The 15,205-nt window shown below is 26.4% G+C and overlaps 1 protein-coding gene across 1 annotated transcript in view; it reads right to left on the bottom strand.

The window, feature by feature from the left end:
* Positions 1–4,544: 4,544 nt before the first annotated feature.
* LOC136079696 (semaphorin-5A-like) overlaps positions 4,545–15,205 on the bottom strand; it is a 49,372-nt gene continuing 38,711 nt past the window's right edge. Inside the window, exons 5-7 of the mRNA XM_065795896.1 lie at positions 13,847–13,972; positions 9,557–9,589; positions 4,545–4,768 (exon numbers count right to left, since the gene is read on the bottom strand). Of these exons, the coding sequence (XP_065651968.1) occupies positions 4,728–4,768; positions 9,557–9,589; positions 13,847–13,972 (200 nt within the window). The 3' untranslated portion in view covers positions 4,545–4,727. The remainder of the gene's footprint in view (positions 4,769–9,556; positions 9,590–13,846; positions 13,973–15,205) is intronic.

Raw genomic sequence — 15,205 nt, 5'->3', positions numbered from 1 at the left:
ATGCGAGAGATTTCTATTTGAAGTTTGCGCTACCTGGATTATAAAAAATTTTCAATTTTTTGTTTTTCCAAGTGATAATTGACCAAGAGTCTACATAAGACTTTGTATTCAATAATCAATTGAAAATGATTATTGAATACAAAGTTTATTATTGATAATTGATATTTAATTAGGTAATTATTTGCATATGTGTTATTATCCTATGCTTAAAATCAACATTTATTAAAATGTTCAAAATATCTTAATTGCAATAGGTTGTCAGCATTGAACCCAGAGTTATTTGAGCGATACTGTAAAACAGTATACCGTCGATATTTAGATCTGCGTGATTGGTATAAAATGTCGTCAACAGTTCACAAAGTTCTTGCAAATGGAGCACAAATAATGATAAACTCGCCAGCTCCCTTGGGAGTTTTAGCCGAAGAAGCATCTGAATGCCGAAACAAATATAACAGACGACATCGTGAACTACATGCTCGTAAATGTTCAACACAAGCAAATTTTAAAGACGTTTTTAACCGTGAAATGAGATCATCCGATCCTCTTATTAGTTCTATCTCCTTGGAACCTAGACGGACGAAGAAAGTTTTGCTCAAACTTCTAAAAAAGTAAAGAGTTTTTAATTTTCGAAGTGGACAATAAGGAATCAATAAAACTGACAGAACTAGAATCCTCAGACTTAGTATTATCGGAACTACTACACGTTTTACTAACTAGGTCTGTGAGGGTAATGGTTTATCTTTACAAGTAACCTGCTTCAACAAAACAATATAATTAATAACAAATAATACAATCAGTGGCGCGGCTAGTTGTTTGGAGTTGTCCCCTAAAATAGTCATTAGGGCTCAATAAATCTTAAAAATTTTTCCTTCATCAAGTTTAACTATAAATTAAAAGAAAAAATTCGAAATTTGTACTTTTATAAAAAAAACTCCTAAAATTGGGTCAAAACGCAGCACAGTCCAGGTGTTTGAACTAAATAAGTTAATAAATTGTTGGTTTAAATGACATAAAGATAAAAAAATTAAGTAAAAATTATTACTTTCTTGAAAACTATTTTTGGCCACCCATTTGTATAAAATTACGACATAGTGTCATGTTGGCTGACGACACTAACTTATTCCTTTCCGATAATGACATTTACAAACTCTTGTATACTATAAATGATGAGCTTAAAAGTCCAAATGGTTTAAATGCAGCAAACTAACTCTTAACATTAAAAAAAAATTGGGTTTGTTTCCATACAGTCTTAAAAAAGCTTATTTACCCCAAATGTTTGCATAAAATTTTTATTGATGATGTTTAAATAAAAAGACATTAATAAAGTTCTTAGGTGTTTTCCTTGATGTAAACGTCACAAGGAAAACGCATATCGAATATATTGGCATAAAAGTTTCTAAAAATATTAGAGTTTTATATAAAGCCAGAACATATTTATTTAAAAAAAATAAACAACTCAACTTTATTACTCATTTATTAATAATTTCTTAAATTATGCTAATATTGCATGGGGAAGCCCTGAAAAAAAGTTGTTATGCCTTTATCGCCGTCTGAAACATTTTATTAATTGATATTATGTATTTTGCCAATAAAAGAAAAAAAGTTACAAAAATACAAGTATATAAATACATGGCTGGGGCAAGCAGAAGATAAATTTGGTCTTATCGCCAAGCCCCTTAAAATACAAATTTCAATAATAAAAAATACAAAAACAATGTAACATATTACGCTAAACAGTGTAATATATCCAACAGTATATACAAATACAAGTATAAAAGAATTTTAATACAATTTTTTAATTTTAAAAAAAGAAAAATACAAGATTTGTTTTAGTTTTTTTTAATTTGTTTTTTGTCTGTAATTTTAAACATCAGAAGGATCAGATTGATCACATGTTTTAAAAATTGGTGTGACCTTTACAATTTTTAAGATTTCAGGAAAAACCCCATGTTTTATAGATAAACTAAAAATATGTAAAAGTGGTGCTGTTAAATAACTTATTGATTTAATAATGAAATCACTACTAACATCATCGACACCTGAACTTATGTTTTATGCTTTTTGTATATGTGGAACAATTTCTCCATTTTTAAAGATCTCTTTTGTTCAAAACCAATAAATATATATACACTTAGAAATAATAATTTTATATATGAACTCTTTTGTCAAACCAAGTTTAATGTAGTATCATAATGTAGTTTTTGATATGTATTTTTAAAGTATTTTTAATTGCAACTATATTTTTGTTTAGAACTTTATTGTAAATTAAGTTTTATTTTGTTGATCATATATTGATGTAGTTTATATAAACACGCTTGTAAAAGGTTCTGATGATAAGATCGTACAATCTTCTTTCAGAAATCTTGTTTATGTTTAATAAAGTTATTTATTTGCTATGACAAAAAATGTAAACTTAAAAGAGTTTCAATCTTTGATTCCAAAATGATCAACAATCTTATCATCAAAATGAGCAACTAATCTTTGATTAGTTTGGACATTAAAAAATTATTAGATATCTCCGAGATACCTGTTAGTACTGCTGATTCGATCAGCTGTGAAGCAATAACTTTCATACAGAAATCAAGGAATCAAAAAGTTTTGTTTTTAGTCTGCTGACATTGTGTTTTTGAAACCTGCGCAAATGAAGTGTTTGATGCGTTTTTTTGTACCAAAAGGACCAAATAATGAATTTTTTGGTAGGCGAAAATCCTAGTAAGAGCTAAAAAAAAAATCACTGTTTGAACCACTTGAAAGTCACTCTATTCAGTGACATCTTTAAAGGTAAGGTTCTATACTGATGAGGTAATAATGAACCATTAAAAACAAACCCTAGATCAATGATTGATGCAACAAATAGCAGCATGGTTAAATTTAGGTGAAAAATAACTTTTGTTAAATTAACTTAAAAATGTTTAATGAAATAGAATGTTCCATTACTTGCATTAATAGCCAGAAATTCTTCTGACCTAAATCCTTTAGAAAACGTTTGCTCCTTAAGAATTATATAAAGAAGAAATTAAAAATAAGGCGTTTTTAATAAAAAAAGTTAGGAGGCTTCACAAAACCACCAACTCCTCATTCCCCTATAGGCGTGACGTAATTTATGGACGACCCCTTATTAAGTAACTTACGTTAAATTGTATATATTTAATTCTACTTTTTTTATCATCCGTGGCGGCTAAAGATTTTTCCCCGCCAATACTCACTGTATACGATTTATCATTTTTAAGTTTTAACCTAAAGTTTAATTTTATTTTCTAAAATAATACAGTTAAATCTGCAAAGAATGATTGAAATACATAATTTATCCACACGTTTTTATTTCAGAATATCAAATATTAAATTTTAAGTGGAATTTGCAGTCATTTAATATGGTTCCAGTGGTTAGTAGTTTTGTGACTTGTTACTAAAGAGTTATAATGTTGTAATGAGGGTTGGAGAGAAGGGTCAAAAATGGTCTAAGTAAATAAAGCGTATACATGAAATAAATGTGAAGGAATAAGCACGTCATTTTTTTTTCAGTGGTTGTATTAAAATCTTTTTAATTGTTTTGTATTTTGTTTACAACGTGTTGTGGTTTCAAAAAAATATGTTAGTTTTTGGATTTAACTTGAAATTAGTTTTAAAAATAACAAAAGAAAAAGATGTAAGAGAAAAAATTATGCACAAATATTTACAAAACCCTAATAGTAGCTACAATTCGATAGCGAAATCGTTGCAAATACATCCATACACCGTTAGTCGTGTTATTCAACGTTTTCCTCAAACATAATCGATCAAACGCAAATCTGGTGGTGGAAGAAAGGAAGGTTTTAAAGATATAAAACTAGTTTGAAAACTAATTAACAGTTTTAAAAATAACCCAAGCCTTTCACTTAGGGAACGCGCAAAAATATATGGATTTTCTCATAGTTTTGTTGCTAAAGTTAGAAACAAACATGGTTTTCATTCTTTCAAAGCACAAAAATATGGTCAAATATATGTTAAAGAATGTTTACAAAAACGCCATTTACCTCTCATTAAATCACACAATAACAGACCTGTGTTCTAGCCTGATTTAGCTTCAATTCGTTATCGTAAACTAGCTATGGAATGGTATAAAAAGAATAATGTGAAATTTATGCCTAACACAGGAAATCCTCCAAACTGCCCAGAATTGAGAGTTATTGAAAAGTACTGGGCTATTATCAAAAGAAAATGAAAAAAACAAAAAAGCTTTGCAGAAACATTAAAGATATTAAAATATCATTTAAAAAAACATCAAATAGTTTTGATTCTTGTTCCGTGCGCAAGCTTATGACTACCACTAAAGCAATAGCTCGAAATTTTATTAGATTCCCATAGGAATAATTAATTTTTTTTAATGTTTAATCTACTGATATTATTGTATTAAAATTATTACTTGGTTCGAAATAAAAATTGAGGAGTACTTTTTTTTAGTTATTTTTTTACTTTCACATTTATTTCGTGTCACGCTTTAGGGATTTACAAAAAATAATAAAAAATGCAAAAAAAAAATATGAACAAAAAAAAACAAACAGAAGTAAAAAACATAATATATAAATTTGAAGCGTGATACAAAAGTATTACAAGGTATAAAAAATAAAAAAATAAAAATAATAACTTTTACATTTTATATCAGCGGAAATTATTTTCAATTTTTCATTAAAAAGACTTAATTCTTTTAATAGAAAGTAAAAAAAATATAAAATTTAGACTTGATCTCATTAAATGGTTTTAGGAAATGCCAAAGGAATATTTTCAGGTCCTAGAAAGAAAAAAAAGTAAAAACCTTTCGGTACACAATAATAAAAAATAGTAAATATAGTAATAGTAAAAAATAAATAGTAAATTATTTAAATTTTTTTTTTAATAAAAACAATTATTACTTTTGGAACTTTTATTAAATTTTGCTTTATTTAAGTACCAGGTTAACTTATTTTCGGAACACTTTTTTTTAAACATTTTAGACCCGTTAAATAGAAAATGATTTTAACAGACTTAAGCATGTAATAAATATTGTACAATTCAGATTAAATTAGGCTTAAATTAATCACAAAAGATACCACAGCACATGAAAAATACTGAGTTGTGATTTTTTATCTGAGGCGGTTAAGATACATACATGTATATATATACATATATATATATATGTATATATATATATATATACATATATATATGTATATATATATATATATATATATATATATATATATATATATATATACATATATATATATATATATATATATATATATATATATATATATATATATATATATATATATATATATATATATATATATATATATGTATATATATATATATATATATATATATATATATATGTATTTTTATATATAGATATTTATATATATATATATATATATATATATATATATATATATATATATATATATATATATATATATATATATATATATATATATATATATATATATACCAGGCTTTATTATATATTGTCAGATAGGGTAGTATGACCGTCAGATAAGGTAATATGGCCAGAGGCGTAGAAAGAATTTTTTGGTGTTCGAGATAGGTAACTTCCAGACATGGAGCAAACTCCAAACATTTATATGTTTATACTTATGTTAAATAATGAGGGTTTGCAAAAAATTGCGATGATTGGAGGCTGGGAACAAAAAAGCCCTAAAACCCTGCCCTAAACGTGAGAGCAACAAGTTGATGAAGTATTTTTTGTACTATTCTTAACTAGACTTATATTCATCGATAAATTTTAAGTTTCATAGGTATATCTATTAGCGTTTAAAAATTATTACAATATAAAATTTGCAACCCCCTCAAATTGAGGGGGTTTAAACTTTATATGGTCATAATTTTTGAACGCTAAAATATTTTAAAATGAAATCTAAAATTTATCGATGAGTATAAGTCTAGTTAAGAATAGTACAAAAAATACTTCATCAACTTGTTGCTCTCACGTTTGGGGCAGGGAGGGGCGAAAATTTTGGGGCTTTTTTGTTCCCAGCCTCCAATTATCACAATTTTTTGTAAACCTTCATTATTTGACATAAGTATAAACATATAAATGTTTGGAGTTTGCTCCATGTCTGGATGTTACCTATCTCGAACACCAAAAAATTCTTTCTACGCCTCTGAATATGGCCAGTTTAGCATACTTATCAATTATTTAGAACTATAGATTTAATAACTTAAACATTTCAATACAAGTATCCTTAAAAAACAAAAGAGAACTTCTCTGGGCAAAATTAGGCTTACAGACTCTTAAAAAGACACCAAAACCTAATTTTACAGAGAATTTATCAGAACATTTTAAGGAGCCGTGCAGGGGGTTGACAAAAAGTCATAATCCTAGTAGCCATATTACCATATTTTTCGAAAATGATTTTTATTAATAAGTTGTGGTTAAAGTTTTGAAGCTACAGGGCAGTTTTTCACATATAATGTGCATCTTATGTATGTATATATTAGAGTGAATATATAAGCATTAAAACATTTTATACGGTATTATACTATTTATTTCTTTATTGTGTATACCTAATGTAAATGTAAATGTACCTAATGTAAATGTACTTATTGTAAAATATAAAAAGTTAGATAAAAAAACATATGATAGAATATATCCTTGGAATGCATTTCCACCTAGTTTTTACGGTTGTATTAAAGCACATAAAAGTGAAAAAGGTTATCCAATGTGAACTATAATTTCGACAATCGGCACGCTACCTAATAAACTTTTGCAACATCTTGTTGAGATCATACAACCAACTTTAAATAAAAATAAATGCCGTGTTAAAAATTCATTTTCATTTGTTTCAACAACAAAAGAATTATTTATTATATATATATATATATATATATATATATATATATATATATATATATATATATATATATATATATAATTGAGCAGCCGTGGCGCAGTGGTTAGAGTTCTGATTCAGAACCCAGAGGTCTGAGGTTCGATGCCAGCTCTAGCCCAACAAGCGACATTGGTATGGGAGGAGGCATGAACTTCTTGTTAAATGCTCTCTCGCGGTGCTCTGTGCTAAGACCGTAAGGACTTCTAGAAGCACCTAAAATAACTACAAAAAAAATAATTGTCTAAAAGAAAGGAGACAAGTTCTAATTTTCTCAGATGTAATTTTGAAAACATTTTAACTGCCACATCTAAATCAAAGTTATAATTATAGTGCATGTGCATTTAAGCCAACTCCGAAAGACGTTCCTGTCTTTGTGTTACTCTTGTGTGCAAATAAAGGTGTAGAATTATACTTCCCGTTCTTTCATATTTTGCGTTAGTGACTGGAAGAACACATCCAAGGGAAAGAACAATGTAAATATATGAAAACTTATCTGGTTTACATTCTTTAAGAGCACTAGCAGTACTTGAGGGTCGATTATCTAATTGATATCTAAGCCACGTTTTTTACCGCATAATTATTTCTTCATCAAGGAAATTAGAGTAAATACATTGTAGCTTTTTGTATCATTTCAGATTTCTCCAATGAAGTTTTTACGCAGATAATAAAAGGTACACAAATTACCAATAACTCAACCGTATCGTTTAAATTTATCTTTTGATTCAACTAATACATGATCTATAAATGGAATCATGAGAGAGATGAGAGACTTTTTGAAATACTGTTCAAACATTTCAATGGGCGGATTTGTTTGATGAGATTGTTGGCTTGTGTGTACTCGTGGCGTTACTGGCTTTACATTTGATTTTTTCATATTTACGTTTATTCTCATCATTTCTATTTCTAAGATGACAATTTTAAGACACTTAAAGCCATATATAATGTCACTAGATTTTTCCTACAATATAACTATATGCTCACGAAAAAACTAGTTCGTTAGTAGTGTAACTAGTGATATAATTAAAATCCCAATTTCAGAAATAAAAGGAAATTATTTGTTTAGTTGAAATTTTTAGCTGCACAAATCAAACATACTGAAAAAGGTGCTTCTCCATTTCCTAAATAAGATAGTATAAAATTTTTTTAAATAAGAAATATTTTTAATGGTCCCAACTGACCCTTGAATATTTAATGGGTCCCTAATATTATCTTACAAAAATTGTTTCAAAAGTATGTCAACCTGGTACTCAAAAATAGTTGTTAATTTTTAAGATCTTTTCAGATTTTAAGATTTTCACCTTTTTCAGTATGTTTGTATTGTGCAGCTAAAACTTTATACTTTTTGACCCACCCTAATATATATATATATATATATATATATATATATATATATATATATATATATATATATATATATATATATATATATATATATATATATATATATATACATATATATATATATATATATATATGTATATATATATGTATATATATGTATATATATAAATTAGTAAAAACACTAATCTAATTTTTTTTTCTTCTACACAGTGTTTCACCATCAGTAGGTTCATCAGGAAGAATATATATATATATATATATATATATATATATATATATATATATATATATATATATATATATATATATATATATATATATATATATATATATATATATATATATATACATATATATTAGGGTGGTGCTAAAAACAACTTATTTTGAAAATGTCTGCTGTGACACCCCCTAAATGTGTTCTATATATTAAAATAATACTGGATTTGAAAAATTTTCGAATAAAAAATATTTTTAGGGGTGCCACATGACCCTTAAACACCAAATAGTTCCCTAATATTATCAAAAAAATGTTTAAGAGATTGAAAAACGCTGACAGCAAAAAATCAGCGAAGCATGCAAGGAAACTTAACTTTAATTATGAGCAGCAATAACAGTAAATTTGTAGTGAAACTAAAATAAGTGAACAGTATCAGTTTAAAAATTAGTGAATAGTATCAGTTCAAATATTCAAAATGCAAGGGTAAACATTTTGTCCAACATTGATACAAAATAATATGTAAATAGCACTTTTGTTAAGTTGAGTTTTCTTGCACTAAAAAGTGCCACACAAGCTTAATTTGCAGAACCTTTTAATAAATCTTTTAATAAATTTAAAAAAAATTTTCATATTTGCGACACTATTCCTTTTTTACATTTTCGACACTATTCCAATTTTACTATTTGCAACACTATTCCTTTTATCATTTACGACCCTAATCCTTTTTTCCGTTTTCGAAACTATTATAATTTTACTGTTTGTGACATTATTACTTTTACTATTTGGGACACTATTCCTTTTTTTGTTTTCAAAACTATCCATCAAATTCTTTTGTGGCACTATTCCTTTTTTTTATTTTCGATACTATTCATAAAATTCATTTGCAACACTATTCCTTTTTTTTGGGATATTAGGCCTTTTTAATAAATTCAACATTATTCCGAAATTCATTATGTGATACATATTAAACCTATGATTAATAATAGATTCAAGAACATCATATGTTAGATTTAGTTTATGTTATGTTAGATAGATACATAGACTAAAGCTTAAGTAAATATCTTTGTATATTTGTATATTTTTTAAGTATCAAAAAATTTTAGTAAAAATGTTAAAACAAAAAAATTACCGTTTAAATCTTGGGGAACCTTTCTTTTGACACCTGAAAAAAATATTGTTTAATATACTATCAAATATCTTTTATTTATTAAGTTTTAAATGTTAAAAATAAGATTATAAACCAAATTAGTAAATGAATAAAACGAGTTATATGTTTATTTTGCTATAACATTATGTTTAAAATGGACCTCAAATGACAAGGCATGCTAAAAAATGTCAATTAAGTAAAATGTCTAGATGTAAAAAATGCAGATAAAAAAGTTAAATTATGAATAAATAAATTATGAGTAATAATAAATAAAGTTTGTGTTTATAATTTGTTTAAAATTTGTGTTTATAATTTGTGCTTATAATGATCATATATTAGTATAAAATAAAAACTCTAATTAAGAATAAAAATAAAACTATGAATAAAAACTAAAAACTACAACTAAAACAAAAATTCTAAAGCCAACAAACAAAAAAACAAAAAAATTGCTTTAAAAACTGAAAAAGGACAAGTATAATTGCTTTATATGATGGATGTAACACAGCACAGGGTGTTATCCAGGAATATATTTTTTACTGCATTTTTGCAATTCTAGAAATATTATTTGTTATAAATATAGCAAACACCCTGTAGTAATTACGCTAGCAAACATCTGTAGTAATAGGAAGTACATTATGACAAATAAACATTCCCATGCAAAGTAAAGTTCCTGAGTGTATATAAAGAATGTAATTCATTAGTAAACTAAATAAAGTTTAATGTGACAAATAAACATTCTCATACAGTAGATTTATAACCAACTTATAGCTACTTTTATTTTTTATTAAAAATATAAGTTAAAACTCGTGTTTATACATGTTTTAGTCCTTGTGTGGTTAGTATGTAGTTAAAACTCGTGTTTATACATGTATTTGTGCTTATAACGATCTTATACTAGAGTAAAACAAAAACTATTCTAAAACTTATGCAGAAAAAGCAAAACAATTACTAACAAAGCACAAGTATAGTTCCTGTATATGACGGATGAAACACAGTAATTAGGAGTAAATTATGAGAAATAAACATTCCCATACATTATATATAGTATATACAGTATATATAGATTTTTAACCAATGTGTAGTTAATTTAATTTTTTATTAAAAATATAAATTGAAATTGGTGTTTATAAATGTATTTGTGCATAAAATGATCATATACTAAAAATATACTAGAATAAAAAAAAATTTCAAAGTTTATGCTAAAAAAAAATTAATTTACTACCAAAAGGTAAGGTATAGATAGTTGACAAAATGCCAAGAGGTAAGCAGAATAATTCTGCTAACCAACCTCAAACCCCTTCTTCATCTATTAGGTTGGCATAGATGTAAAACTGTGTTACATTATATCCTGCCTTGAAGACGAATGCTGGATATTCTTGATTCTACTCATAGGTTTTTGCTTCTGCCATCTTGATAGTGGCTATGCAATTCCTCCTGTTATCTCCTTATGAGGGTAAGGCTCTAAAACTCAGTTTAATATTTCTGAGGTCGGCTGGAAGTAAGATTTCCAAAACTCTGTTGCACCTCTTAGAGAGGCTGATTCCATCAACAGCTGCAAAATTAGAGTATTAACAGTGCCATGTTGCGCATCGATGGTTTCCCTGTTAATGCTATTGGTGCAAATTGTCAAGGCCTCATGCCCAACCCTATGTCGTGACTTAGGGTTAATTAACAGGACTGAGACAGCTGCATAGCTCTTTGCTTAGAAGGCCGGGCTCTATCTGTGAAATAGTCATGTTCACTTAAAACTTAAATAATTCCAAAAGTAACATAAATATTGAACATAAAAAACCATCCCTATCACCTAACCATTTTAACATATCTTTTACAAAGATACGTGGTTTGCAAAGCAAGATTCTATCAATTGAATCTTATCTTGTGCAAAATTCACCAGACTTGCTTCCTAGTGAGACTTTAAATTAAAATTCCGCTATTCATACTTTAGACTTAATTTATACTTAATGTTGATAAAGATACTATCCTTTTATTTGCAAAGACTCCATTTGCCATATGCTTGGCTTGGGGTATACAAAAGTATAAATTCACCTATTTGTTGTTAAATCACGTTTGAATCAAATAACTTATGTTATTTGATTTAAACATTATATAAACGTTTAACCATGGTTTTAACGTTAAACCATCTTGAGTCAAGCAACTTACTGTCAAACAATCAATACAGTATTTGATTCTCTTGCTTTTTGATTGAATTACTAAGTGCTCTGACTGCAGGATTTTATCGTCCATTAGATGGACAATAAAATCCTTCTAGTGCTCTTGACATATCTTGCTTCTTATGGTGTATCTGAGAAAGTTTTTGAGATTATCAAATCGTTTCTTTCAAATAGTTTTATAGTTCTTATAGTTCTAATAGTTCTTTTTAAGAGTTTTTTTTTTAAAATCATCCTTGAAGGCCAACACTCTTCTTCATTTCCAATAACTTCTGGGAAACTTCAAGGTTTTATCCTTGGTCCTATCTTATCTACATTAATGATCTTCCAGACAACCTTACATCTAAAGTTGCACTTTTTACTGATGACTCTATATTTCTCTATATGATAACTCTATATTCCTGTCTTGACAAAAAGTCTCTTTTTAATTGCTTACACAAGCATTATCTCACTTCTGTAACAGATTGGGGCTCACAGTGGCTTGTAAATTTTAACTCCAACAAAACTCAGTTATTTACTGCAAACAACTATCGCAATTCTGTAAACATTCCTACATCAATGAATGACAACCCTCTCACTGAATCCTCCTCTTTATATCTTCTTGGATTATCATTCACTACTGACCTTTAATGAAGCCATATATAAAATCAATTGCTAAATTAACTTCTGCTAAGGTGCTTCTTTCTATCGTGCTGGCCATTTTCTTACTCTTGATTCTCTACCTCTACAAATCTCTTACTCGTATCTGTATGGAATACTATTGTCATACTTGGCTAGTTCTTCTAAAGATGGTTTTTCTCTTCTAGACAAGGTCTAAAAACACATTGTAAACGTAGTTGGACCCATTCTATCTACTAAGCTTGAGCCTCTTTCCTATCGTTGTAAAGTTATATCTCTTTCTTTTTCCTACAAATACTATCATGGTCACTGCCTAACAGAGGTATCATCTCTAGTTCCATCAACTTAAACTCATCTTCGCTTGACTTGTCATTTAGTAAAGTCATATTTGTTTACTGTATCTGTTCATACATGCTCTAAAAACTTTTATTTGTCTAGTTTTTCTCTCTCTCCAATTTTCATGTTTTCCTGACTTATGCGACCTAAAACTTTAAAAAAAACAACTAAACCTAAGTCTTCTGTCAACTTCTTCCTTGTTATATAACTCTATTCTTTTTTCTTCTAGTAACTCCTAACATAATAGTGGTTGCTTGTTAGGAGTGATGGTTAGTTGACTTCAACCTAAAGGTAAAATATGATTAGTTGACTTAATACCTAGAGATATTAAGTTAACTAACCATACCTTGAGGTAAGTTATGGTTAGTTGACTTAAATCCTATAGGTAAGGTATGGTTAGTTAACTTAATACCTAGAGGGAAAGTATGGTTAGTTGACTATATATCTAGAGATATAAGTGAGGTAAAGTATGAGATATGACATTTTTCGATTCTTTTTCAAAACAACTTAAAAATTTTAAACTTTTCAACAACATTGAAACTCATAGAAATTTAAAACACATTTTGAGAATTTAAGTTTGAAAATAAAAAATACTTTTTAATGCTGAGTTTGTATGTTTGTACATTATACAGATTTATAAAATTGGACCTCTAAAGATGAAATTAAAAAAATCTATATACACATTATGATGATAATTTTCTAAAAGTAAAATAACAAAACAAGAACAACAATAAAAAAACTATTTATTAAGTTAAACAAATTTACATACTAAATATATGTAAGTACTAAACTTAATGTGCTTAGTTATGTTTAAAGTGCTTAGTTACATTTGTTAGTTATTCATATAAAATATTACATATAAAAGAAAGTAAACTATGTAATAACTTTTAATGAAATAGCACACCTTGACATCTGTTTATAGCAATATAAATTTTAATTCTAAAACAACGAAGCAGGTCTGTCATAAGAATAAATAAACTTTGGTTCCTTTTTTATTTAATTAAATAATTAAATAATCTACATATTTAAAATGTATATTACAGCCCGAAAGTAGAATATAAAGTATAAAAAAAAGAATAATAAGATAAGCCATGAGACATTAAATATTAAAACTTAAAAATACATAAAAACTTTAAAAAAAAAAAGTTACCTTTGATACACTGTTTGTCATGCCACTTAGTGTAAACTTTATAAGAGACTCCAACAACTATAGAGATAAATAAATCAGCAACTCTAAAGCCTATAATAACCCATAACACATTGCCATATCCATTATCTAAATATTAATAGTTCCATTTAATGTTTAATGTGCCTAGTTACTGTTTAATGCGTTTAACTATAACAAATCTAATTTGCTAAAATAGAATCTGCTAACCTGTAATTAGGTTAGCAGATTCTATATAGCTATATAGGAAAAGCCTAATTTAATGCACTTAGTTATAACAATTATGATTTGTTCTCTTGGGCAGTTTATTGACATCAAATTTAACTGTTTTAACATTAACAAAAAAGGTAACAAGTATATGTAACTTAAAATTAATATTTCACTTTATTATTTTTTAACTTAACTATATTTTTAGTACCTAAATAATAATTCTATTTTTAAAATCAATTATAACTTAAAACTATTTTTTTAAATAAACAGATTGTAAGTTATTTTAAGTTTTATTGTAAGTTTTTGTAAGTTATATGATTATTAAGTTATTAATAAGTTAGTAAGTTATTAATTTAATGTGCTTAGTTATGTTTAATGCTCTTAATTATATTTGTTAGTTGTTCTCTACATTGCTTCTTTAACTAAACCGTGTTCTTTAACAATGTTTTGAATTAAATACATTTCGATTAGGACTATGTTTATACATAACTATGCATATATATATATACATATATATATATATATATATATATATATAGTTTTCTTTAGTTTATCAAGTTTATAGATTTTTCAGTTTTTGTTGCATTGTTGATGTGCATAAATTTCATTAATTTTATACTTATTTGTAATTATATATTTATTTTTTATTAGACAATAACTAGGAATAGAAATATATATATATATATATATATATATATATATATATATATATATATATATATATATATATATATATATATATATGTATTTAAACAACTTCAAAAAGTATTCTTCACAATAGAGTGCTCAATGTTCTTAAAAGAACAGAGCAATTATATATTAGTAGAAAATCACTTAACAAATTTTTTTTTCCATTTTACACTGTGTTTCATCAACAAAGATTCATCAGAAATCTTTTTCTGATGAATCTTTTGATGAATTTTGATGAATTTTCTGATGAATCTTTGTTGATGAAACACAGTGTAAAATGGAAAAAAATTTTTGTTAAATGATTTTCTACTAATATAATATATATATATATATATATATATATATATATATATATATATATATATATATATATATATATATATATACATATATATATATATATATATATATATATATATATATATATATATATATATATATATA

This window comes from Hydra vulgaris, chromosome 04 (genome assembly GCF_038396675.1).
Source record: "Hydra vulgaris chromosome 04, alternate assembly HydraT2T_AEP".
Lineage (NCBI taxonomy): Eukaryota > Metazoa > Cnidaria > Hydrozoa > Anthoathecata > Hydridae > Hydra > Hydra vulgaris.
Note: the sequence above shows the minus strand (reverse complement) of the source record. Positions and strands in the feature narration are given on the sequence as shown.